Here is a 25,929-nt window from a genome sequence, read left to right on the forward strand (position 1 = left end):
CATGTGTTGGTGTTTTATTAACCATCACCTCAACAGCCATCAGGCAGAGAGCACCATCAAGAACCACAGCATAGCCACAAAGGACAGACAAGCAGACGGAGGAACACAACAGACATACAGAAAAGTGGGAGGAAGGAGGAAGGACTACTTAGAGAAGTGGGTCAGAAAAGAGGTGGGAAAGAGAAAGTGCTCAGCAGATGGGGTCAGTCAGCACAAGGGACTGCAGGAAGAACAAAAGCAGGTGGGAAGAGGAGATGAAAGCAGGATGAGGGCAGAAAGACTGGAGAAAACAGCAAGGAGAAGGGGATGACAGTTGGAAAGACCAGCATGGGAATGAGGTTGGAGGTGGCCAAAACAGGAAGAGACATGGAAATTTTTGCAGGGTCCTGGGTAGACACTGATGGGTGGAAGATACCGTCAAAAGGGGAGGCAACAGAGAGTTCAGCGCCTGGGCAGGTGCCAGCACCGTGCAGGGAGGACTGGGAGATCTTCAGCAAAAGGAGCAGTTCAGCTTCACACGCTCTTTGCAAGGGAGGGGAGAGCAAGGGTGGCGAGCTCAGGAGCGCTGCGAGGGGAGGGGGAGATGGGGCTGGGCAGTAGGCTCTGGGCAAAAGCCCTGGGCAGTAGCTGAGGCTGCCCTGGAGAGCATCAGGTCTCACGTCTGGTCACAGTCTCCCCAAAGATCGGCACAAGTGATTGTCCTTAGGGCAAACTCTCCCACTGAGCACCAGCAACGTGGAGTCAGGCAAGCAGGCAGCTTGTTCCCCTCTGCTTGTCTCAGCCCTCTGTACAGCTGTGCAGAAGGGCCACATCTAGTCCCTGGATTTAGCAAACTCTACCTCTTCCCATGCAGCTGTTTTCCTCTGCACGAAGCCTGACTATCTGGTGAGGGGGAGGCTCTCTCCTCTCCCTGATCAGGAAAAGGCATCCTCTCTGCAAACTCTTCCTTCCCAGGTCTTCCTGAGCACCTTGTCCACGCACAGAAGCTGTGCACACGGCCCTGGCTCTGAAGGACCCGTGTACCAGGCACTGAAACCAGCTGCTGCCAAACTAACCCCAGCTCCTCAGATTCCCTTCCCTGAGCATGCAGCTGCCTTGCCCTGCATCCAGCCCACCCCCCCATGAGCCTCCACCACTGAGGCATTTTCTGTTGCAAGGAGACCTGGGCCAGCCCACAGCTGTTTCTCTGGGGTGAGTAACCCAGCAGGTCAACTCTCTGAGCGCTCACACAGTTATTAAACAGCGATCACCCCAGGGTTTTGTTCAGAAAAAAATAGTCATAAAAACAGTATTTTTACAGTTGTTGGAGGGGCTGCACTGCTATTAGATGTATATCAAATGATTTCTCTTAACATGGTGTCTGACAAATCCATCTGGCAGCAAATGCTCTCCTGCAAGTATCAAAACCCAGTGACAGACGGGCGGCTCGGTGCCCGGGGATAGAGAGACGAGGCAATGCCAGGAAAATTCACCCCCACCTTCTCTTTGGCAAAATTCTCACTTCCTCCTTCCTAGTCCTAAAGGGTTAGCATTCCCTGCTACAATTCCTGGTCTTCCTCCAACAGAAAAAAATGTTTTCCCTTTCTCTGCTGCAAGCCACCTTTAAGAAGCTCATTCAAATGCTTGTTTGCAAGATCCCACATTTGACAGCCATCTCCCAGCGCTCCTGTGCTGTGTCAAAAGCTACAGGGTTTGTAACAAGCTGCTGTTTGGTTGGAGAAAGAAATAACATGTGGCTTGCGCACAAATGCAAGCGAGGTATGGATGGGGCATAGGAAAGTATCGCACTCCTTCCTGTTTTGCTTTACCACACTCTTTTTCTTATTCAAATACTTCCTGTTTCTTTTGCTGAAGTCAGATGAATTATTTTCATGACCAGCCCAGGGAAAGCTAAGCTAATTACCTTAATTAATACCGTAGGGTAGGTGGGCATGTTTACAGCAAGAAACCAGGCAGGAGGAAATTGCTCAAAATCAGCTCTCCAAGCATGAGAGGAAGAAACTAGTAATTTCTCTTCCTGATAGGTTTGTTGGGTTTTGTGATCCTTTTATTGCTGCTGATATGCAAAGTATGTTTGCTGTGTGGCCTTGCTTGGTTTAAGGAAAGGAGAAAGAAAATGCCTTTCTAGCTCAGTAAAATAATTCTGCATAAGAACAAGCCTGATAGCTGCAGGGCTGCTGTAGCTGCAGCAAGGGGATCAGGGGACAGTGTGATGTACTGGTGAATGTGTTCCTTCTCATGATCTCAGAAACTCTGTCCTTTCTGCTTCTGGAAGGGGGTTTATGTCAACTAAAGGCAAGGTACCTCCCAGAACAAGTAGCAAGTGAGAAGTCCTAGTGCTAAGGTGCTTGCCTAGCTCAGCTTCTAGTGCGGTAGCACCAGACAAGCATGCCCCCATGCTCCAAAGGGTGAAACACTTACAACTTTGAGGTTTGCCTCCTGGAGTTTCCGGGCTCTCTCCTCCAGGCGTTTGGCGATCACGGCCAGCTCTGCGTTCTTCCTCTTTAGGTGCTTAACCTTCTCCTCAGTCTCGGGGAAGCAGCTCCTACGCTAGAAAACAGATGGAAAGGTTCGAGGTGAAGCCCCCTCTCACTCTGCCCCCATACCCTTGCTCTAGCGATTCTCTGGGGGTGTTAGAGATAGCCAGGTCCCCAGTCCTGCAAGACCCACTCTGTGTCCACAGGAACAGTGGAGGGCTTTTCCCAGTCCTTCCACATTGGACTTTGCCTGTTCTTGCATAACTCATCCAACCTTTAAAACCCCCGTCTCTTCTCATCTCCTCTCTAGTCACTGAAGCCTCTGTTTTTCCTGATACTTCTTATTGTTAATGTGACTTTGTGGTCCCCCAAAGATGCCCCTCATCCCCATTCCTGGGTTGTCCTATATGGTTGCTCTCCCTCTGCAGTGTGTGGTTCTCTCTGCTCTTTGCAGGCTCTGACTTTGCCAGCTGGCCCAACTCAACCAGGAGGGCAGGCCATGTGTGTCTCTGAGTCTGTTGTGTCCCTTGAACCTTGGGGCTCTCTCTCTCAGGGCTTTCAGTCTTTCTAGTTTATTTTCCTGGTGTTCTGATACTCAACACATTGCTCCAGATCTGTAGAGCACTGCCATGGTATACTGTGAGCTTTGCTATTGTCCTTTTTCTCTTGACATTGAGACATGAGTTGGAGGGTAATGGGGAAAAAGCAGCAAAGGACTTTTTCATGTTTGCAAACCAAATTTTTTTCTCTTTCTATTTATTCTGTGCTCTTAATCCCCTTGTATTTGTTATCCGTCCATTTTGATAAGCTGCAGCTTGCCAGTGGCTTGCTCTCAAAGTCACATCCATGGCTATGTATGGCTGTCTTTTCACATCAGCAAAAATGTCAGGTCAACTGATCCTTCCAGTTATTTTCTTTCCTACCCCTGTGAGATCCCTCGACTGGCACTTGTTTTTTTTTTCACTGCTCTATTTGTTTCTTTTCAGTCATAAGGCCAAGGCTGATTTTTAAGAGTAAGATTTGATGAGAGCTGATATGATGGATGCTTTGCTAAAATTCAGGTGACTAGTGAAGGGTAACCCCCCCCCTAGAGTTCAGGTCATACTGGATTTATTTTTTTATAGTAAGAAAATTATCTAAAACGTGTTTTGAATTTGGTGGTATTAATCTTAAATGTTGAGTGGAGCACATAAAGTGATCAAATTTTCAAGGGCAATTTGAAGGGAAAAATCAACCTGCATCAGCATCTTCTCAGACACTTTCCCACCTTCTTCTGATCTTTTTAAACCACAATGACAACACAAGAGATATGAAAGTACTATGATGTTTATGTTGGGAAATGAGAAAAAAAATTTCCCTTGGAAGGTGATGCAGCCGTGGGGGCTAACCCGCTTCCAAAGGTGTGTGGAGGAAGCGCAATGCAGGCAGTGCCGACACAAGCCAGGTCCTTGCCCTTGCACTGTGCAGTGCCATTCAGTGGCAGGGTTGCTGGTAAGCCCCATTTCCCAGCAGAATCGAGGTGGCTCTGTGTGGAGTAGATCCCACTACCAGCCTCTCGGCACCAGTGTCCGTCACACCATGCCCTGAGTCCATCCATTCCTCAGAGCTGGTCCTTCTGTCCAAGCTCTGAAGGCTGGAGCATGTCAAGTACTGGATGGTGGCAGGATGGAGGCCGGATGGCAAGCAATGGAAGGAGCTGAACTTTTGGGGCCCTCCACAACTCTAGCTGAGCCAGGGGTGACACCAGCCTGACTGCGGCACTGGGCTCTGGCTGACCTGGGGGCTGAGCCTCCACAGTGTATTTCCACTCTCGAGCTGGACCTGAGCTGGTAGACCCTGAGCTTGGGGCTAATGTGAGCAAGGGCCTCATTGCAAGTCAGGGTCCTGTGTGAGGAACTGAATAGCTGTGCCCCACCCCGAAGCTCATGAGGTCAGGCCAACGCAGCCCGGCCAATGCTGTGGATGACTTGGTCCCAGATGCATGGCCAGGGTGGTGGCTTCCCCATGTGGCAGGGCTTCCAAGGGGCTCCTTGGGCTTCAGCAAGGAGACAAGAAGGGAAACACCCCCTCTGCTAATTTTCCCAGGTTCCCAGCTGGCCATCATGGATCTGGAGCAGCTCAAGAGCACCCAAGGATGTGGGAGCAGGATGAAATGGGCAGCCAGTGCTGGGCCACCTGGCCTTGCTTTGGGTGCCCTGCAGTGTGGCTGGGTGCCGTGCTCCTGTGAGAGCAGGGGGCAGTGCTGCACTGCTCACCCTGAGCCGAGACAGCAAGTGAATCAGTGTTTCTGCTTTTCCACTTAAAGAGGAAACAAGAGCAACTTCCCCCTCCCCTGCCATCAGCTCGCCTTTGGCTTGCTTTCCACCAGCTTTCACAGGCAACTGCGGAAAAAGTCTTTTGTGGTTTCCAGCGGGCAAGTAGCACCAGACAAAGATGGCAGGAACGGTGGCAAAGGGTCCTGTCCTTACTTGGCATGACGAGGAAGGGGGCCTATTCAGGCCAATGGCTGTGCAGTGCAGTGCGAAGGCATGCAAAGGCGCCTGAGGGACCCAAAGCACTCAGGCTCCCCTTCCCTCCTGGCCCTCCCCAGATCCCATGTCTCAGCACCTCTCTGAGCCAAGCCCAAGGTGGCCGATGCCCAGCTTGCCCAGGGCCAGGACTCCCTCCCCACGGAACAACCCAAACCTCATGCACATGTGCCCAGAGCCAGCTCAGCATCTGGCCAAGGGTCCATGTCCTCCGCTCACCAGCAGACTGTTCTCCTCAGCGAGGCTGGTGCAGCGGTGCTGCAGGTCCTCCAGTGCGCTCAGGAGCTTCGTGTTCTGTCTCACGAGGAAGCCGTAGTCAGCCCCACTCTGTAAAACAGCACAGGAGAGGCAAGGCAGCTCTTTGCCTCCCTGGGGCAAAGAGGAGAGGAGGCTGCAGCTGCACACCCTCCTTGGTCCCCCCTGCCAAGCTCAGCCTGGTTCCCTGCCAGGAGGCCAGCAGGGTCTGGGCGCAGGCAGCAAACTGGCAGGGTGATATGTGGAGGAACCAGAGGCTGGTTTCAGGAGGAGGTGAGGAGCTGCAAGTCCTTTTGGGGATGGAGGGAACAACAGCTCCCAGCCCTGCCTGCATTGTGACCAGCTGCTCCCTGACATTATAGGAGGTGCTCATACCTCTAGTGCTGCTGAAAGTCAAGGAAATCACTACTGAGGGTACACCAATGCTGTCCCCAGTGCCTGCAACCCCAGTGCATGGGCTGCTCGGCTCCCTTTCCTGCTGCACACCTGCCCCAGTGCCTCTCTGCAATCCAATGGAATGGTCCCAGGCTCCAGGAGGGGCGGTGGGCACAGGGCTTGCCGAAAGGCTTGAGGGGAGAGAAGAGGAAAAAGGTGGACACATGGAATCAGGGCCTAGGCAGGGATGGAGTGGCTTTTGGGGCTGGGCTACATCTTCCACGGGTGACCAGGACCTGGGAGCCATGCTAGCCAGGGCAACGTGGAGGCCATGGCAAGTGGGGGGGGGGGACTGGGCTCAACAGAGCTATCCCACTTGAGAACCCTTCCCTGTCTATGAAACAGCCACCCTCAGTGGCTTCAAGGTAACAACTACCGTCTCCAAGACAGCTTTAAAGACGGTTTCAGCTGGGGAAGAGGCCCAGACCCCTCATGTCGTGCCCAGCTGCACTGCTTGCTGTTTGATCCAGTGCTGTCTAAAACAGACCTCAGTTAAACAGGAGCAGAACTGGCAAGAGACAGGTGGGCAGAGCACAAGCCCTTGGCACCCTGAGCAGCTTTGCCACTGCAACACGCCAGACACGTGCGCTGTTCCCCACGGCTCAGGGACCCGGCAGCCTCCAGCACCATGCAGCTTTCGGAGGCAATGAAAGTTCCTCAGCCGCTTCCCCCATCCCAGCTCCCTGCCAGTTTGGTCCAGGAGACTGCCCTGAAGCCAGGCCCTGGGCACTGCCCTCTCTGTATCAGCCACCGGAAGAAGGTGACCCAGGATTTCTTTGCAAAACACCAGTTTTATTTTGTCACATCAAAAGCAGCAGCAGCTCTGTCAGGAGCTGTATATATAACTTGTGGTTACTACTTCCTGCTCTGAGCTCCTAGCCACAGGCTCGCTACAGAAGCAGAGTCCCAGAAAGTATTTTTGTGCATTAGCAAAGCTCCTAGCCAAACTATTGCTTCACAGCTGCCATATGGCAACAGCAAGCCACACATCTTGGGAAAACCTGGCCAGATGTTTTCCCAGCAGTCGGGCAGATCTTGCATGACCCGCTTCTATGTGACTGGGAAGTTTGTGCTGGTGCTGCTAAATGCCCGGGGCCATCCTGTTATGTAGCTCTGCATCTGCAGTTCATAAGCGAAGATTACAAGTGAAATGTCCCCCAGCTGCTGAAGAACTGCTTGCCAAACTTTTTTGGTGGCAAACCCCAGTTAGGCAACTGGCTAAAACTCATTGCACTTTTGAACAATAACATATTTTGGCTTCCCTGTTGCTTCCATTAGAGAAAAAGTACTGGAGACCTTCCTCTGGTACCACAAACCCTACCCCATCAACTCCTTTTGTGTGGCTACCTTGCCCACACTACCCACCATTGCCCAGGTCAGCACAGCAGCCAACTTCTTCAAACCAGCTTGGTGCCAGCATTTCTCTGACAAAGCTTTTGCACCCATATAGAAAAGCCTTGGCAAAGTGGGGAGGAAAAACACAAATGAAGGAGACAGAAAACCTAAAGACCCCCCCTCAAAAGGTAACACTCAGCCCTTCTCCCTGGCCTCCTGCAGTGTCCTGTGGTCTGACCGGCCCTCTGAGCCACTACAAGGGGGATATTAGGTGCCACAAGTTTACAGCCCCTTGGCAGAGCAGTTTTCAAGCGTCCACCTTGCAGAAATCCCTGTGCTTGAAAAAGTTTCTCCTGCATTTTGGAATGAAAAATGTGAAAAAAGAAAAAAAAAAGGAAATTCCATGGGAAGAGATTCTACCTCTTTCCATCTGCAGGAAAGCAAAAATAAGTATATTTTCTCTATGTATATTTTCAGAGATCCGGGTCCACACCCTGCAGCATCAGTCACACCCTTGCTGCTTTACTAATCCCTGTGGTGACAAGGCATCCCCAGGGAATATCCCCCCCTACCAGCTCCACGTACAGCAAAGCACTTCTTAGGACTGGGCACCCAGGCAGGAGATGCTGCGGGTGCTGCCAGAGGGGCTCAGAGCCAGGATGGGGGCATGGGGGGGATTCTATCAGCATTTCCCTTGCTGTACATGGTGGTGCCGGCTGGTACACTTCTGCCACCTCCAGAGTGAAATAAGCAGCCCCCCAGGATCTGCTTGCCACTGCTGAGATGCCTTGAGCTTCTTGTCTTTGCTCGCTTGTACCAGGACAGGCCAAGCAAGCTCAGCCAGCAACCTATTCACTTGAAATAGAAGCTGGACAGTTTTTGCAAAGGAGCTGATGTGCTCATGCCTCTCCCCCATCAGGGAGACAGGGCTTCTGACGTTTTCAACATCAGCTTTCTGCAGGTGTTAATTAGCGCTTCCAGCATATCAGGGGGAAGCTTTGAGGGACCTACATCCAAATAGGATCATTTCTATATTTGAAACCCCTCTTCTGTGGCTATAAAACACAAAGTCTTCATGAGGCCAGGATGCAAAGGCTCCCAGCCACTCACCCCCTGTCCTGGACAGATGGCTATCAGGGTGTCCCAGTTCAGCCAGGGTATCTTTTTCATCACTCCAGAGCCAATGACCTGGTAAAGGCTGAGATGTTGTTTCCTGGGAGCTGCTGGCATCTCTGGGCCTTGCAGGGCTCCTAGGTGAGGTGCTGTGGAGCAGGAGACTGTGGCTGCGTGTGCAGCAGGAACTGGGCTTTCCTCTCACTAGTATCTTCACGTTGCTGTGGCTGTGGTTTCCAAGGGCTTTGCCAGGAGAGGCTCAAGGTCCAGCTGCAGAAATGCTGGAGACAAAGATGTGGACGCGGGAGATCTTCTCCATGCCACCTCCGTGCTGCAGCCAGAACACCAGTCCTGCGCAGCCCCTGTTCAAACCTGAGAAGGGACCTTGCTCCCTCAGGAAAGTTTTGCTGAACCTTTCCCCCTCTGCAGCAAGCTGAGACAGGCGCAGAGAGGGGCCGGGACTGTGCTGGCTATGTAGCTTGAACTCTCTCCGCTAGGACAGCATACCACTTGGAGCTGAAGGACTGTCTAGACGTCATCCCACACTCATTAAACATTCATTCCCTATAATGAAATAGCTTTTAATTTATTAACCGCTCCACTGTTCTTCATCGCTCCACTGCTCCTCGGTGCAGCCTCACTCCAGGCCAAGCTTGTGTTCCCCTGTGTACAGGGCTTTTTGAAGGAAGTTGAGGAAGTCGTTAGAGAAAAGAGGCACAGAACCCTCCCCAGAAGTGACTTGTCTTGATAAAGACATGAAAAAGTGCCTGCAGGAGCCAGGAGCAGAAAACCAAATGCTTCCTTTAGGCGTGGATTTGTTCAGGGAACTGAAGTCAAGCAGGAGCAGAGCTATAACGGAGGTGAGGTAGGATGGGTTTCTTAGGGAACCCCAGGGCAGTCGTGTCCCACAGCCAGGAGCTCTGCCTTCCTCAGCCACTAAAAATTCAGCTGCAGTGACATGCTCTTTGGCTATCAGGGAAAATTTTTAAAACGAGAGTAATTCAGGAAAAGAACAGTGCAGAGGCAGACAGAGGAGAGCAGACCACGTAACTACCCTGTGCAGCCAGCACGCAGCTTCGAAGCCTCTCATTACAGGGGAAATGGGATTATCTGTCACCGCTTTTGGCAGATAGATCCAAAAATACAGTTTCTTCAGGATACATCGAGAACAGACGAACAAAGAAAAGGTCTCAGCTGGATAGCTGCAAGAAAGCTTTCTCTTTTTCACCAGAAAACTTCAAAAGGCCACTGAGACTTGTGGTAGCTTTTACAGGAAGAGGTTCCCGGCCAGAATGCTAAACAGGTCACGCAGTCAAAACCCCCCAGGAGCACCCGGACTCCAGCGCAGTCTTAAAAGTCCCACGGAAAACTTGCAAGTAGCCATTTGGGGGACAGTAAATCAAAACATGGCGAGGACGACAGGCTCTGCCTGCAGCGGCTGCTCCGCAATGCGGCTCAGGCGGCAGAGCCCTGCTGCCAGGTGCCTCGCAGCACAGCCCCGCACAGGCACAACCTGGCGCAGCCGGCCCGAGAGGGCTTCCCCCGCGCCAGCCAAGGGGAATGTGCCAAAGCCCAAAGCAGCCCCGTTATAAATCACCCCACAGAAAGCCAGTGGGGGAGGAGGAATTTACCAGGTGGACCCACTAGTGAGAAGTCTCAGGTGGCTTTTGGAAACATGCATTCTCATGACTGATTTAAAAAAAGATATATCATTTTAAAATATCCCTATGGTGACTTCCTGGTCTACAGTAGGTATGGCTTAAGCTGCCACGTTAGTCTTGCAAAGGTCATCTCTAAAATCCAAGGCCTCCACTGTTTCCTAGGTGGTACTATGCCAGTTGTTTTCCTACTGTCTTGGATATATTAAATCCACCACCTCTCTCTCATTTAACATCATTGTCACCTGTCATTTAATAAATTCCAAGCCTCCACCATGTTCAAGGCCTTTAGCTGTTCTGCCTTTGGTAACTGGTTTCCTTAACTTCTCAATTCTTGCCACGTGGAAATGAAAATTGTCATTGCAAATCCATTTTCTACTCTTCCGTCGAGTTTTAAAGGAATCAGCACACGTTCAGAACAAAGTTATTTTCTATAGGCTACTATTCTGCAGTGCCCTCACTGCATGTGAAAAGCAAATCTAAAATAACGTCATTGTTCGGTCAGTGAGTGAGCAAGAAATCCATCAGCTGTCATCGCAGGAACAGCCCTGTACTGGAGCATGTATTATCCAGATGAAGGTAAAAGTGTTATTTTTGTTAAAGGTATGACAGAAATAAGAGAGATGCCTCGGATGCAGTCACAGTTATTCTATTATTCCTTTAATCTCTAGCCTGTGTCCCACAGCAGTTGTTCTAGTTCCTTCACTTTATGGTGAAACCACTTCCTGGTTTTAGACAAAAACATCTCCTTTCTTTGACTTCATCACACTTCCTCCCCAGCTCCTCACCCCATATATTGCCTACCAATTCCTGTTTTCATGATTCAGCATTTTCTCCCACTGCTCATCCCACTTCCAACCTACTGTTTGCCTTTATTTATTCCATTTTCCTCATTTGTCTGATTTTTATCACTCTGTATACCAAATTCACAGAAGAAATCATCCATCCAAGCCTATTAATTTCAAAGATACTGTCTCCAGCATGGGGAGTGTTGGAGCCACAAATTGCAAGATATTGAGTGAATATTCAGGGAAACATTCACTACTTATTTGCTCTGTTCTTACACCGTTCCCTAGGCACCGTCTGTTGAACACCATCTGACCACTACAGATCTTCTTGTGTTCCTCACAACATGTTTAAAATGAAGTATGCAGGTAAAACCAGAGTTTCCCAAATTTCTACCATAATCCCCACAAGCTTTGTATGAACAGCACCATCGTCAGTCCCAGGAAAACAAACCCAGGTACTCCAGAAGCAGAAAAATCAGTGCAATATCCCTGTTCACACTGGTTAGATTGTCCTTTGATGAGCTCAGCTTCTCCAGTCTCCACAACCAAGGAGAAACTAATGTTCCTGTAAAACTGAGCCAAGGAGGAATGCAAGTGGAAAATAAAATCGCTGGGCAGAGACAGAACATCAGCGCTCTGGAATCCAAGACTGCAGCTGCTTCCAGTATGCAATATGGAGTGATTTCTCACCTTTAAAAGCAAATCCCAAAGAAAAGAGATTTTGCAGGCAATCAAGAGAAAATGACACTGAAACACCACAAGGGTGCTGAAAAGTCAGTTCTGAATAACTCCTGATACTCCCTGATGTACTGCTCATGCACTTCATGTCTCACAATCAGACACAAAACAGACCAGTCAGATGAAATGAATGGAGGACTTGGAGAAACTCTTTTCTTTCTTCACAAGGACAGCCTGTCCCTGTGCATTATGAAGAGGAAGAAGTGCCTACACTGTGCCTTAGATCCCTACAGAGACTTGCAGCAAGCAGTCCTCCAAGGGAGGGAGTCCAGTGGGGACTCTAGTGCAGGAAGGGTCCTGCTCAGGGTGCAGGCACAGCAGACATTCATCCAGCTGAAGAACTTCTGATATCTAGACTTGCCCCTGTGTGGTACAGAGACCTTTAGCCAATGCTTCTTCCAGCAGAGAGTGACCTGCCTAACGCGGAAGCATGACGGATTGTGGTTGGCCCCGTAGAGGCTTTCCACATCTGTGACCCAACCCCTCTCCATGATAGACAGGAAATTGGACGCCTGGGATATTAAAAATCTTTTTGCAACCCTACAACTTACGCAGCGAGGTAAGATGGTGATTGCTGGGATATGAGCCATTCCTGCTTGGTTGCCAGATTACCTACAGCAAGGGGTTGTGCAAAATAAGCTCCTAAAGTAGAACCTTATCACCTTCCTGCTCTTGGGCTGCTCTGTGGCACAGTCTGTGTCCCTTGTAGTGCCTTTCCCATCTACATGCCTTGTGAGGCAGATGTCTGCATTTCATAGGGCGTGAAACGCATACAAGGCATCTTCTGCCATTTTAATGTTGAAGAGCAAATTTCTCCTTTTCTCTTATCAGCTCTCAGAAAGAGCTAGCCTAGTCACACTCTGGTAAGGCTGGATGATGCTCCATTGCCACATTATTCAGGGAATGGCATCTCTATTTCATTGTGGAGCATGGAAATGCATGGAAATCACCTATACACTGTAAAAGCTAGTTTGGTTGTAAAATTCAGGTGACTGACTGGGAACCGAGACAGCCAAGCTGCCCTCTCCCTCATTGCAGATTTTTCTAGGTGCTACTGAGCAAGTCACTTGAATCTAAGAGAAGTAGGAGGCACAACCAGCAATATTTAGGCTAGAGAAAAGCAAAATGTAGAGCTAATGTGAAGTAAATGTGTTAACAACTTCAGTGTAAATACAGAAGACAGGTGACTTCACAACTTCTGCTTCTTGCTTGCTCCTCTGCATTGTCCATCTCCTCTTGAGCTAAACATGTAGGTATTGGCTTTCTATAGAAGGTGTCTGGATTTTTTGTTCTTCTGATCTGAACAAAGATAAGCCTCCGGCTCGCAGCATGACAGACCCAGGCCCAGGCAGCCCCGAGGTCTTTGTGGAGCATCTGAACTTTGGTTTTGGATGCCATGTGTAACATAATTGTATTTAGTAAAAATGCAAAAAAAAGGGGGGGGGTGGTACAGTTTTGCTCTTTTCTTTTCAAATTTGATATTTTTAGCTTGAGCAGGGTCTCATCTTTCTTGTAACAAAAATGCTAATCCAAAGAAACACTCTCTCCAGAAGGGCAATGAGACTTTCTGATGCTGTTAAAAGCACTTGCGAACATAGTGCCTGTTCACAGCTGAGCTCAGTGAGCAGCCCAGTGCTGTTTCAGGGCTTGACCCTGAAGGGCCATCAAACTGCATCTCATTAAATTCCCTCCCCATACAGAACTGCCACTGCCTTGTTACAGATCATCACATAAAAAGTTCATATGTCAAGCCTCCTTCCTGTTTCAGAGCCTCAGTAGCAGTATTCATGGTTTCGGAAATTTGCTTTTATTGAAAAATAGACTAGATTTCCTAACGTGTTCTCAATACTCTGAAGAGTATTGAGACAGATGTGCTCTTCCATGTTAGAAGATACATTGCGGAGCTGGAGAGACGGATTTTGTACTCTAGGTTTAGTTGTTTAGCCCATATATCTGCTCCACAGCTCTCCCACCATGTGTACCTGTTTTGCAAATTACTTGCAGTTTTCCAGGGGCCAAGAGCATCTTCTCTGCTTGGGTCACATTTGCTTAAAGACTATTCTAATTCCCCATGCTCTGGCACATCAGCAATGGCCTTCCTTGTGCACCTCAGTAAAGCAAGAACTCATTGGCCAAAATGTGATTTTAATTTTGTCCTGGACTGAGATGCCCCAAATCTTTGGTGGCTTTAACAAGTAGTTAAGAGACAGAAGAGAGAAAGAAATCCTTCTCTTGCACCACTCACACAAGCCAGAGATGCTATTCATGATCCATATGGAAATGTGAGTAGCAAGAGCAGTAGAAGAGTTACAAATCTATGTCCAAAATGATATTTCCGATGTACTGCTAAACATGCAGAGATTTGTAAGAGAAATATTAAGACTGTCAGAATGATATATAAACAGGAACATACATGTGAAAAATCACCAACAGGGACAGCTAAGATTAGGAGAATGGCCCGCATCAAGGCAACAGCCAGCAATCAGCCATTTACACCCAGACCCCCATGCAGATGGCTTGGCTGCTGAAAGCCTGCACTCTTGTAGCAGGAGGACAGCAGCAAGGCTGCAAGTGTTGCATGTGCCATTTCTCTTCCTGTTATTCCAGCAGAAAGAGAGACTGCAGCCACAGGACACCCAAAACGAGGAAACGAGACAGTGGTGAGCCACCTTGCCTGAATTACAGTGGGTGAAAAGAGAAAGATGCCAAGGCAAACGATCACACCACAATCATGGCCAACTCCTGGACTCCAGGGTCTGTCTGAAAACCAGTTTGTCATCACCAGTCCAGAGGAGCTAAGGCACACAGTGAGAAGTCAGTGGCTGGTATCCCTCATCCCCCATACCTCACACAATCAGCCCTGACCAGACCATCTGGACACATCTTTGTGCTGAATGTTAGCTGCATGGAGTCAGCTTACTTAGGAAGGTAAGTGAAATAAAAACTACCTTCCCCTTCTATACAGTTTTGCCTTGAGTTCTCTTCTATTTGTTTCTACAAATTAAGTCTCACTGGATTTTCATGGCAGGTGGCTCTCTTAGGTTGGTCACACATTTATAATGCTTGCAGAAAACAGCACTCAAATTCGTTTGCATGAGGGTGAGTATTGGCAAGACAAGAAGAGTAATTTACTTAAATTTTGAGTAAGAGGAAGTTGGATTTTTTTATGAATGGGAATGTGGTAAATGGTGTCTGTATTGGCAAGAAAGGGCCTTAATACCCAGGAAGAACTTCTAATTCTGCTACTATCTTTTCTCCTGCTGACCTATTCTTTTCAGTCAGAGGTACAGTTCTACTCCTCCTCAGGCATTAAATAAACAGTTTTCTATCTTTGACTGTGAACATTTGAAGCTCTTGAGATACTAGAAATTCCTGCAAATGTCATTGAGCTTGTTATTGACCAACCAACTTGGTCTGAAGACTTGATGCATAAGATCTTTACAAGCATTATATAATTCTGATTTATCTGTAATTTGTGTTATTGCAGCCCACTGAGAGCAACTGCTTCTTTCATGGATATTTAAATTCCTATAGATTTGAAGCTCCTTGTCTTAAGCATCTTCATTTGGGTTTTACAGAGTTATTGAATATCCTCAACATCCCCTGCCCCCCACCTCAGGCAAAGCTGTATGCTTGGCATTTAAGAAATTCAGATCCAGAATGGCCTCTTGAGATTCAGAAGTACTCGTGATAGCCAACTCCAAGCATCCTAGTTGTGCTGCTTCCTTTTGTGGCTAATGAGATGCCAGAACAGGGATGTGGTCAGCTGCTGAGATTATCCCATCTGTAAGTGCAGCTGGGAAGGTTGGTGGGAGGAAGGGTGAGTAATTCCGGAAGTGAAGGGCATGGGGAACATTCAAAAGGTGAAGGACCTTGCTCCTCTCCCCACTACCATTTTAGAGCATCAAGAGAGTTTTCACTTCAGCAGCCTATTCCCAAACCATCCTCCATTTCCAGGATCAAAGCAGCTCCCAGTTGAGCAGCATCCCATAAGATATGCAGGCTACTGGTCTCCTGTAGGAAGCCCTCTAAGTTCAGTCTGACTGACAGCATTATGGGAACTTTCCAGTTTCCAGCAAGACTATCTGTGCCACTTTAACCACAGTCTTCCTACACAGACAGCATTTTTCTCCTCCTCCGATATTCATTATTCTGATTGAGAACCTAAATATTCAGTGCCTGGAGATTCTCATCATGAGAGACATTTCTTAGCTCCTGTGTCTGCTCCAGGTTGGACTGGAGATTCCAGGCATCTACCCCCAACCCACTTCTGATTCCAGAGGAACCTTGCCAGCTCCCAAATGGGAGAAGGGTAAATAGCTTTCCACCCTCCACACTCAGGAGAGATCTGAGCAATAAACCTAAGACTAACTTGACCTACAGACAGTCTTAACATCTGCCATAAGGGAACAACAGAACAAGAGCAGACAGAGCTGGTACACACAGCAAGAACTTCACCTTAAAATCATCTTTAATCAATTCTGTGAGCCAGGGATGAGCCCTCAGGAAGCTTTTCCTAGCACTAGGAAATTATTCCCTGGAGGCAGATGTCCTGTTTGCATAATGCAGCATTGACATCTCAAGGACGGATGAACTGTGCTCTCAAAGGAAGCCCAGCTCTGACAGCAGCCATGCACGGCATCTATAGCTCGTGTCCCAGTCTGGTGAGGAAGAACCATCCTTTGGAGATGTGCTGTATAAGATGTGCTGTGCCCTTGTCTCCAGCCATAATATGGCACCTTGTTCCCTAAGAAATGTTTTTGAGGATGTGCTTTCAATAGCCCAGCTACACCAGTGCTTGCTCTGCCACAGTCAGCAGTCTTGTACTCCTGCCTGGGTCTGAACCACAGCCCTGTCTAGCCATAAGCCTTTCCCATCACTAAAGCCACTTAACTTCAGAAGGAGGTGCTGATTTTTTTCCCCAGAGAGAGACAAACTAACTTTTCTGGGAATTAAAACCAATGCTGGAAACCAGCCAAACAAACCATGGTACTGTCACAGTACTACCATGACACTGCCACAGTTCACAGAGTACCAACATGATACTGCCATAGTACTGCCAAGTACCACCATATTATTGTTCTGATACCACCATGATACCTTCCATGTACTAACAAGTATCACCATGGCATTGCCATGGTGCTGGGTGGCAATTTTGTACTCCAGTGATACTGATGGTAATTCCATGGTGCCGCCACAAAACTGCCCTGTGGGAGAAGGACAGAGAAGGGAAATAATAGTAAGCTACCAAACTAGAAGCATCTAGGATCGTGGGCAGCCAAAGGGCTGAGGGAAGCCAGACAGCAGGTGCTCAGCATTGCTGCCCTAGGAACCAAGCAGGGTCCTTGCCCCTTCACCAGTGCATGTATGCACAGCTGGCACACAAGGGACCTGCAGCAGGGGACAGCCAGAGCTGGTGCATGACCCTGCCCTGTGGGGTGCTGTTCAGCCTCTGGAACACCCACAAACACCCTTTGCACCATCCGCCTGCCACCTCGCCACCCATCCTGGCTCCAGGCCAGGGTCAGGCAGTCCTGGATCTGTTTCTTGCTCCCTGCAGGAAAATTAGTCACCAAAGGAGAACCACACAGAGGGGAGCACCAGCACCAGCACGGGCAGCAGCCCCTCTCCCAGGTCTCACACCCAGGCTCCCTCACCAAGACATGCCACTTACTTACCCCCCTCCCCCCCCCAGCTGGCTCTCCTAAAGGGGGAGAAGACAGTAAGTTTGGCACAACTGGTTTGATTCTCAAGGGTGAATAAAAAAGGGACCAGGAGCAGAAATGCTTCCCATTCTGCTGGCTCATTTTTTGACTGGAGCTCTTCTGGAGTGGCCAGGAGCTGTGATCAGAGGCAGACCAAGGACTGGATAATTAAATGTCTTTTCCCTGAACATCACAATAAATAGCTGTTCAAAAATGACACACAAGAAACTGTATGGTGCTTGAGTGAAAGCATTTCTCTCCCAGGGAGTTTCCAGCACCACTGTCGCTCCTGTGGGTCTGTCCTGTCTGGTCTCTAACCATGCACAGAGGCTCCAAGGAGCACAGCACAGGCATAGCTCAAAAACCTTATGCTAATCCCCTGCTCAGCTCTGCTCAGCTCTTCTCCCCCATCCTCAGAAGAACAGGCTGAGACCTTATTTCCCAGCTATTTTTAAAGCTCTGTGGAGCTACCCTAGAATCCCAGGAGATCTGAGAAAGGCAATTGATTTTACCCAAGGGACAGGATGGAGAGTTGTCCGAAGAAGGATGGAGCTAATGAACTTTTATGGCCCCGTTTGGGGAGGTGAGGCTCTGAGGAAGCCTTCTGGGCTGATTTCAGAGAGATGTCATCAGGGGCCAGGCACTGTACTGGCTAGAGGAGCTCCGGTTCACTCTGCTGGGGGAAGTTCCCACCTCAGTGCAGGTCCCTGGGTGGACATCCCCCTGCTCAGGCTACCTCAAGTGGAGAGGGGATGCTCTGGGATGGAGGAGGGTGTCAGTGAATCATGTCCCCTCTCCAACCCGCAAAGCCATTGGTGCTGCCAGACAGAGAGACGCTGCAGTGACAGGGAGCCAGCTCACCCTCCCAGGCTCATGCAGGGATTGTCTGCACCGGGCAGCCCATGCAGAGAGGGGTCTGGCGAGCCCCCGAACCAGCTCCCGACACTGGCCAGAGGAGATCCAGCTGGAAAGCCCTGCAAAAGGGCAGCAAGCGGAGCAGATCCCTCCTCTTCCACTCCAGTGCACTGCAGCAGCAGTCGCTTTGGGCAGCTCCCAGCCCCACATAAATTTTACCAGCGGCTCAGCCATGGCCAAACACAGCTATTACCCCTGCCTGTCGCGTATCAAGGTCACAAGTCCCCCAGTCTAAGTCTCTCTCACCAAAATGCGCACCACGACATCCCACCTGGCAGCAAACATATAACAACAGCTACCTTACCTGGGGGGATCTGTCTGTCTGGTCATCTTCGAGCCCATCCATCGCACACAGGGGCCTAATGAGTGCCGGTGCTTGCAATGGTGGATCCTGCTGGGGGTCCAGGGGGGATCCACAAAGGGCCCACGGAGAATCTTCCTGGGACTGGATTGCTCTGCTCTCCTCCAGTCCTGACGCTGGCACTCCTGGGGACAGCTGATGGTTTGCCTTGTCACCATCATCTCCCCCAGGAGCTCCACCTTCACACGTGTCTGTCACCACAGCCATGTCCAGGCAGGCAGAGGCCATGGGGATGGTGTCACCCAGCACTGGAGTGTAGCTCTGCCATGCTGCCGTCTGCAGCAGGTCCGCATGAGATGCCCTCCCCTCCTGCTCCTCCATGGCTTGGGCTGGGGCACGGTGCTTCTCCTGAGCGATGGGCTCACCCTGACACAGCGAGGACCACACGTAGCTCCAGGAGCCAGGAGAAAAACCCTGAAGGCATCACAGCTCCGGTCGCAGGAGCAGCCTGGACTGCATTTTCTCATGGCAGGGTCAGAGGCAACAGAAGCATCTCTCTGCAGGAGGAGGCACCATCCTTGTCTGATCTGTCAGGCTTGGCAGGCTGGAGATTCACAGCACGCTCCCCCTCCTCCTCCCCATCATACAAAGGCTGTATGACGAACAGTGCTGTACGGGGGCTCGCTCCTGCCCTCAGCCGCAGCTCCGCAGCATGCGGCCCCCGGCGCCGCTCAGCAGAGCCCCCAGCCTCATGCCCAGAGTAAGCAGCATCCGGCGAGCCAGCTCTTTCCTTCAGGGTCCGATGCTCTCGTGCAGCTCTAGCCTACAGAGGCCTGGTCTGGTCGGGTGCTTGCCTCATACTCGCACAGACCGACAGATGACGTAGGTGGAGGGGCTGGTGAAGTTGTCAGCCTTTCGCGGCGTTCCAAGGAATCTGCCTGTGCTGCTTGCTGGATTTTTCCAGTGCCTGCTAGGGAATCACCAAAGCCACCAGCACAAATACTGCCAAATCATCAGTATTAAAATGGGCCTTACACCTCAGCAGGGCCGCACGGCTCCCGGGAGCCCTCCAATAGCAGCGGGCCCTGCCGGTTTCCATGGAAATCATGCGGGAATGGTGTTTGCTGCCTATTGATTAGGTGTCGGGGTACTGCAATACCAAGCTGTCAGATGAAGAACGTGCGTGCCTAATCTGCCGCCCCCCCCCCCCCGGGGGAGCTCAGCTGGCCGCGGGACTCCTACAACCCCGCTGCACTTGGAGTCAGATGCCGCCGGGCTGCCGTCGCCCCGCTGCCACCCCCCTCCGACTCTGCAGCAATCCTGTGTCTTCAGCGCTCCACTCGGAGCCACTCCGCGCTTGACAGCTCCCTGGGCCAGAGGAACTGTGTTGCCTCAGAGCCCTGCTGACCAGCCGGGTCACCCATGGTGGCTACTGGCCCAGGGGTTTTAGAGGGATGGCTTGGATGCAACGTCCTGCTGGGAAAATACAGCACATTTCCAGATTCCCTCTCGCTCAGAGGATCACCAGTTACAAGAAGTGGCAGCGCGGCTCTACCCTCAGGGCTCCCATCCCTGGGGGAGGCTTGGCACAGCTTTTGTCTTCCCCTGGGCAAGCAAAAACTCAGCCCCCCACCAGTGCAGCCCAAGGAATGCCATCCTGGAAACACCATCCCAAAGGACTGACACCTGGGCTGGCAGCTCAACCCGAGTGCTGAAAACAAAGGCTGGGCCCTGCGTGCAATGTGCCCAGGCTAGTGGCTCCAGTGGGTGAGATGTGGAAGGCAACGCAAGCGGGGAGGAAGCTGTTGGGGTTTGATATGATCCAAGGAGACAAGAGTTAGCAGCATAACACTATAGCAAAGCAGGGCATTGCCTTTTCTGAGCGCACACACACAGGCAGAGCAGGCAAGTGAGTGCGCCATCTCTCTCTGCCTGCTCCCTGCCTTGGTGCATCTTTGATGGAAGTCATTTCTAGACACTAAGCTGTACAGCGTTAGCAATTCTCGGGGGAAAGCCACTGGGTCACTATCTGGGACAGCCACTCTGAGGGAGGTCTGTTTGTCATTATAAAACCCAGCCCTGCTCAAAGCTTGTTCCACTGCAGAGTGAGATCTTGGTCATGACTTCTCTGCACTCAGGAGGTGGTGTAGACCATTGGAGGGGGAGCTCATATCACTGCCAATCAGTTTGGGATTGGTACCTCCTGCTTCCCTGTTGCTTTGTACATTGCATCAACTCAAGGTCCCGCTGCTGGTGACTCTCCCCTGCAGGATGGGGAGAGAGTTTTGCGTTTTGCAGTATATTACTCTGTTTTGCAGCCATAGCTCCTGCACAGGAGAAGAACCGGCCTTGGACCTCCACTCGCTCTGGGTGAGCTACTTTACAGGAAGCTTTTCAGTGGTTACTGTGCCCATTTCAGACACTACTTTGCGAGCATCCTCTTTGTGAGCTTCACTGGCCAAATCCAGATGCATACAGTACAGGTATGTACATCTGAGCTAGCTGTTCAAACAGGCTCGATTGGATGTGTGTCATCTCTTCCTGAGGCTGGCATCTAAGACAGTGCAGGCAAATCACCACTAATTCCTGTCTCCCACACCGACTGTAAAGGGTCTGGATGACCCAATTAGATGAAGACCTGTGCAGTGGGGAGTTAATACCAGGTCTAACAGTCTCACATCTAACAGCATGTTAGGAGTTTGCCATCTCATCTGAATACTGAAACTCCAAACTCTTCATTTTAAGAGAAAAAATAAAATTAAGAAAAAAAATCACTAAGCTGGTCATGAGCAATGAACATAACCAACAGACTGGAAAGATTTCAAACAGTTGATCCCACCTACCTGCATTTTCTGGTACCTGCATATCTTCAAAACACCAGCTTAAGTGACCCCCTTCCAGGGCAGCTTGGCATGAGTTGGGCTCTGCCACATCCCATGGTCAGAAGAGCTGGATCCCAGCTGGTCACTGCATGTGACTGTTTCTCCCCAGGACAATCCCAGGCAGGATCCCTGGGCACCACAAAAACATGGAATAAGGCCCAGGCCCTGCTCAGCTCACTGACAAGACAGAGCAAGTGGGTTTAATTAGCAGGAGGCGAGAGCCAGCAGTGGGAAGGGAAATGTAACACTGATAAGATCGTGTGGTTGCAAGCAGCGCACACACCACGCACATCAGAGCCTCCTTGGAAACCCTGCTACGACACATTTTGTTTTGCACTTCAACTGCCATATGCTGTTCACAGTCTCTGCTCATCTCAGGGACCTACTGCCATCACTTCCTCTTGGGCAGCTCTCAGCATCTCCTAATCAGCAGTGGTGGACCCACATAGCTCCAGGGCCCTTCCTGGGACTAGCTACCTTGGGTGCCCTGGAGCAGGAGGGGCTGGAGGCAACTCCCTGGGCTGACCCACGCACAATTTTTGGCCTTCCACAGCCCTTCAGCAGTTCCTGGTCAAGTGAGGTGGAGGCCGTGGGTAGGCTGTCCAGGGTGTCTACACCCCTCCCTGCAGCCGTGAGCGGCCTATTTCTTGGCCCACAGGGAGGGGATGTCTCCTGAGGTCCAGAGCTTGGGGAACTGGAGACTGTCTTTCCCTCCTGTGTCAGCTTAGACAGCTGGACAGACCAAAGGTGCACCTGAGATTTCCACTGCAGAGCTATGGTCCATCCTTAGAACATGAGGTGCATCTGACATCAGCTTGAAGAAGTAGATGGTGACTGTTTACATAGGTTTGAGCACAAGTCCAGAGAATTCACAGAAGAAAAATCCATCTGGGTTATTAAATGAGACACGCTGGCTCAGGAGCTTCCTGAGCTGCAAGTTCTTGCCTTCACAGGAAATCTAGTATTGGGTATTACAAATGTCCCTGGTCCTCCTATTCACCCAGGCATCTGCTGTGGGGCTGTTCTCCCTGTAGGTGAGATGGGCCAAAACACATTCTGGAGATATCCTTGAAGCCTTCCCAGGACAGGGAAGGCCACAGGATCAGAAAAAAATAGGTGATTACATAGACCAACAAGTGAACATCAGGCCACAGCAGGGGGTCAAAGGTCAAGAGTTCAAATTTGGGGATCTGGAAAAGGATCCCAGCAGAACCCTCTAGCAGCACCCACCACTCTCCAAAGGCCTCCAAGGAGCCAGGGGCTGGGCCTAGTGGTCCAGGGACAAGGAAAGGGTGCATGGTCCCCAAAGTCTCCTGCCCATTCTCAGGGAGCAGTGAGAACAGGGCTGCGCTGGGCCCTCACTGACCAAGGCAAGGACTGAAGGCTCAGGGCTAAGCTTAAATGGTGCTCTTGGACCATGTGCAGCAGATGCCTGGGGTGGGTGGGGGCACAAGGTGGGGCTGCTCAGGGCAATTAGGACCAATTAGTGTCCTCAGGGCCCTGTCCAGCTCCTCCTTTGGGGATGGTGTTTGTGGGGGCCAGGAAGGGTTTGTGTGAGCTACCATGGCTCGCTGAGGTCTCACCTGGGGAAGGAGGCACGAGGCGAGGAGCCCAGGACCACGCCAGCCCCTGCTTCTGGACACAGGACAGCAGCCATATGTCAGCACTCGCAGGCACCTCCAGACCAAAGCAACTGGCCAGGTAATGACCCATTCCCACCTCCCCTTCATGCAGTCCCTTGGGGACAGCCTTGTCAGTCCCAGTGAGACTCCCTCCTGCTCACAGTACATGAGGCTCACCCTGGAAACCATGGAGATGAACTGGCCATCTGCTCTCTCAGCTGAGGCCCTCAGCTCCCAGCTTTCTGATCTCCATGCACCCATCCTGGCATCTTGAGGGCAAGCGAGGGACTGTGCATGTACTTCGGGGGATAGGTGCCCTGTGCAGCGAGGGGTGGCCAGTGCCCTCTCTACGGAGCCGTGTGCTGGTGAGGGAGCCACCACAGGAGAAATCTGCATTTCCAGGACACAGCATCCCTACACTGCACAGGTCTGCGGTCCTTGTGGTGCAAAGCCACATAGCACGCACTGTGTCCTCACATGACAAATGCGTGTTGCATGCATGTAGCAACGCCTGCACGTAGGCACACAACCGTGCAGGGCCAGAACGGCATCTCTGCTGCTGTGCACCCACATCTCCTCTGCACAGGTCGGCCTGTATGAGCATTTCCAGGCATCTGCAGAGCAGCCACCCTGTGCAGAGGTAGCATAAGCGTACGTTCTCCCATTCAGTGCACTTTGTAGACAGCCCTGCACGTGTATGTGTGAGTGTGTGTATATATCCAGGCATGCACAAACAGCCAGATTCGGCACCGGTTGACAACACAGCGATGTCTGTATTGGGAGCGGTCCAGGCTCCCAATCTCTCCTTCCCACCTGTGGGGCTGCACCGAGGAGCAGTGCAGGGACCAAACCCCAGTTAAATATAACCCTGTAAAAAAGGGGATGTGAGAGGTGAGCTCAGGTCGGAGCTGGAGTCATGGTGCAGCCCCACACAGACATGGTGCTCCAGTGCACGAGAACGTGCTCATGTGCACGCACAGTTTTACACACACACACACACACACACACACACACACACACACACACACACACATTCACGCTGTGATGGAGACCCACGTCCTCCGCAGAGGCCAGCAGAGCAGCAGGAGCCGGAGGAGTTTTGGGCCAAAAGCAAACCAAGTGCCTGTGCTGCTCGGGCCATTTCTTCAGGATCTGGAAAGCAACCAGGCAAGGGAGCCTCCAGCTGCCCTTATTGCTAGAAAGCAATGTGGAAGACGCCGAGGAAGGAGCTGTGTCAATGCGGCCGGGGCCGGGGACTGCACAGCCTTCCTGTGTCTGAGGCATGAAACAGGGGCAGGAATAAATGAGTCAAAGTACTTCTGAGATCAAGAGTTCACCCCAATAAGGAAAGAACACGTTTCCTTGCAGGAACCTGTAAAAATGCATTCAATACACAGAGAGGGCACTAAAAAAAGGAACTGTTTAAAAAAAAAAAAAAAGTAGCAGTTTCAGTTGTGCTGCTTTCAGCAAGAAGCACATTTCCAAACCTCCCTTAAAACAGTGAATATTGAATGGTTATAATATTCAGAACCATAATATGCTTCAGTCATAAGCATTCAGTATTCATAATTCCTAATAATTCAATATTCAATATTGATTATTTTCAAAACATTTCTACATTGAAATTGTTGAAACTTGGCCTTTATTTTCCTTCACAGCACACCAACAAAATGAAAGCCGCTCAGGGCTGAATGTGTTGGCTGCTTGAGGGAGGGAGGGTTAGCCCTTTCTCATTTTTACTGCTTAGAAACTTGCCTCCCTGTGGCCATGAGGACAGCTTTGATTTGACTTTTACCTCCTGTATCCCTTTCAACTATTTACAAAGCTAGAGAACTTTGGAAAGCTGCAACAGCAAAACAAAGGCAAAATACCCCAGTTCTTTCTGGCCACTGGGGAGAAAAAAAAATCAAAGTGAAAGATCAAAGTGAAAGAAAAATATCCTGACTTCAATAGACACATCCACAAATGCTCCAAAGCCAGCACACAAAGTTTTCCAAAAAGTGAAAACTTTTTCATTAAAATCTGGGTTCAAAAAAAATAAAAAAGGTATATTTACACTGACAGTATATTTTTTCTACTATTTTTAGGAGCTCCCTTCAAAGGTCATGCGATTTGGAGCTGAAGCCGCATGTAGGAATATTCAGGAACTGATGTTTTGTGCGATGGGGACCCTCCTCCTGTGTCCCTGGAAGGAGGATGTTTTCTGACTCACAGCAAGGAAGGGACAAGTGCACAGGGATAAATGGGTGGAGATGCACAGTGACCATGGGAGCATCACCTTTCCTCTTAACATGGCCTTGCCAACATTATCAGATCTCCAGCAAGACAAGGCAGCTCCACCAGTGAGCCGGGGAAGGCTTTTCTGAAGGGCAGGTAGGATCAAAGCTGAGACCCCCCCGTGTCAGTGTGCTGAGATTTGCTGGCGCCTCTTAGGCCATTTGCTAAAGCCTCTTCCCAGCCCCCCAAGAGCCCCATCAGGCTTCAAACACGGGATCCAGCACCGTGCAAAGTTGCAGTGCCTTCCAATGGGGGAGATCCCTGCTGGGCATGGCCCCCTGGGGTCTTGCAAGCATCTTCTTCCAGCTTTTGTGTTTCCCAGGAATATAATTAAAAAAAGTCCACAAGTCTGTGCTGAAAGAGTTTTATTCATCAGCCCCTCACCCCAGTGCCCTTAGCAATCATACAGCAATGTAAAGCCATTCAAGAGCCATCAGCTCCCCCCCCCCCCCCACCTTGGAAACCTTTGGCTCCCATACCTCTCTGCTGTCTGCATGTGGCTGCCACCACACACAGCTGACCCAGCTCTTTGCAGGAATTTGTAACATGGCAACAAAAGGATGGGGAAAAAAAATAGGGATCGGAGGCTTTGCTACCTACCTGTCGTCCCTGGGAGCTTCGCTGCAAGCACTGTGCTTGCTCCTATACCAACTAGCGCCTCCATGGTTCTGCAGGAGGCTGGTGCCATGCAGGCAGGCCACGTGGGCATGGCCACGTGGAGGTGCGTGAGCCCCTCTTCCCAGAACGGCCAGTCCTGGGCATCCTGGGCCATGGGTGGCAGAGGGTCAGCAGGGACTGAGAGTCTCCTCAGCCCCTTTGGGACACCCGCTTCCCTCCCTAGTGCTCACGGGCTCCCCAGGGACACTGCTGCTGCGGTGGCCATGGGACACGTGGCAGTTC

The 25,929-nt window shown here is 50.6% G+C and overlaps 1 protein-coding gene across 1 annotated transcript in view; it reads right to left on the reverse strand.

Moving 5' to 3' along the window:
• The window catches only part of TSPOAP1 (TSPO associated protein 1), a 77,979-nt gene extending 59,516 nt beyond the window's left edge, over positions 1-18,463 (reverse strand). The window contains exons 1-3 of the mRNA XM_067309440.1: positions 18,252-18,463; positions 5,225-5,332; positions 2,422-2,550 (exon numbers count right to left, since the gene is read on the reverse strand). Coding sequence (XP_067165541.1) covers positions 2,422-2,550; positions 5,225-5,332; positions 18,252-18,293 — 279 coding nt within the window. The 5' untranslated portion in view covers positions 18,294-18,463. The remainder of the gene's footprint in view (positions 1-2,421; positions 2,551-5,224; positions 5,333-18,251) is intronic.
• Positions 18,464-25,929: the final 7,466 nt, after the last annotated feature.

This window comes from Apteryx mantelli, chromosome 22, assembly GCF_036417845.1.
Source record: "Apteryx mantelli isolate bAptMan1 chromosome 22, bAptMan1.hap1, whole genome shotgun sequence".
In the NCBI taxonomy this organism is placed as follows: Eukaryota; Metazoa; Chordata; class Aves; order Apterygiformes; family Apterygidae; genus Apteryx; species Apteryx mantelli.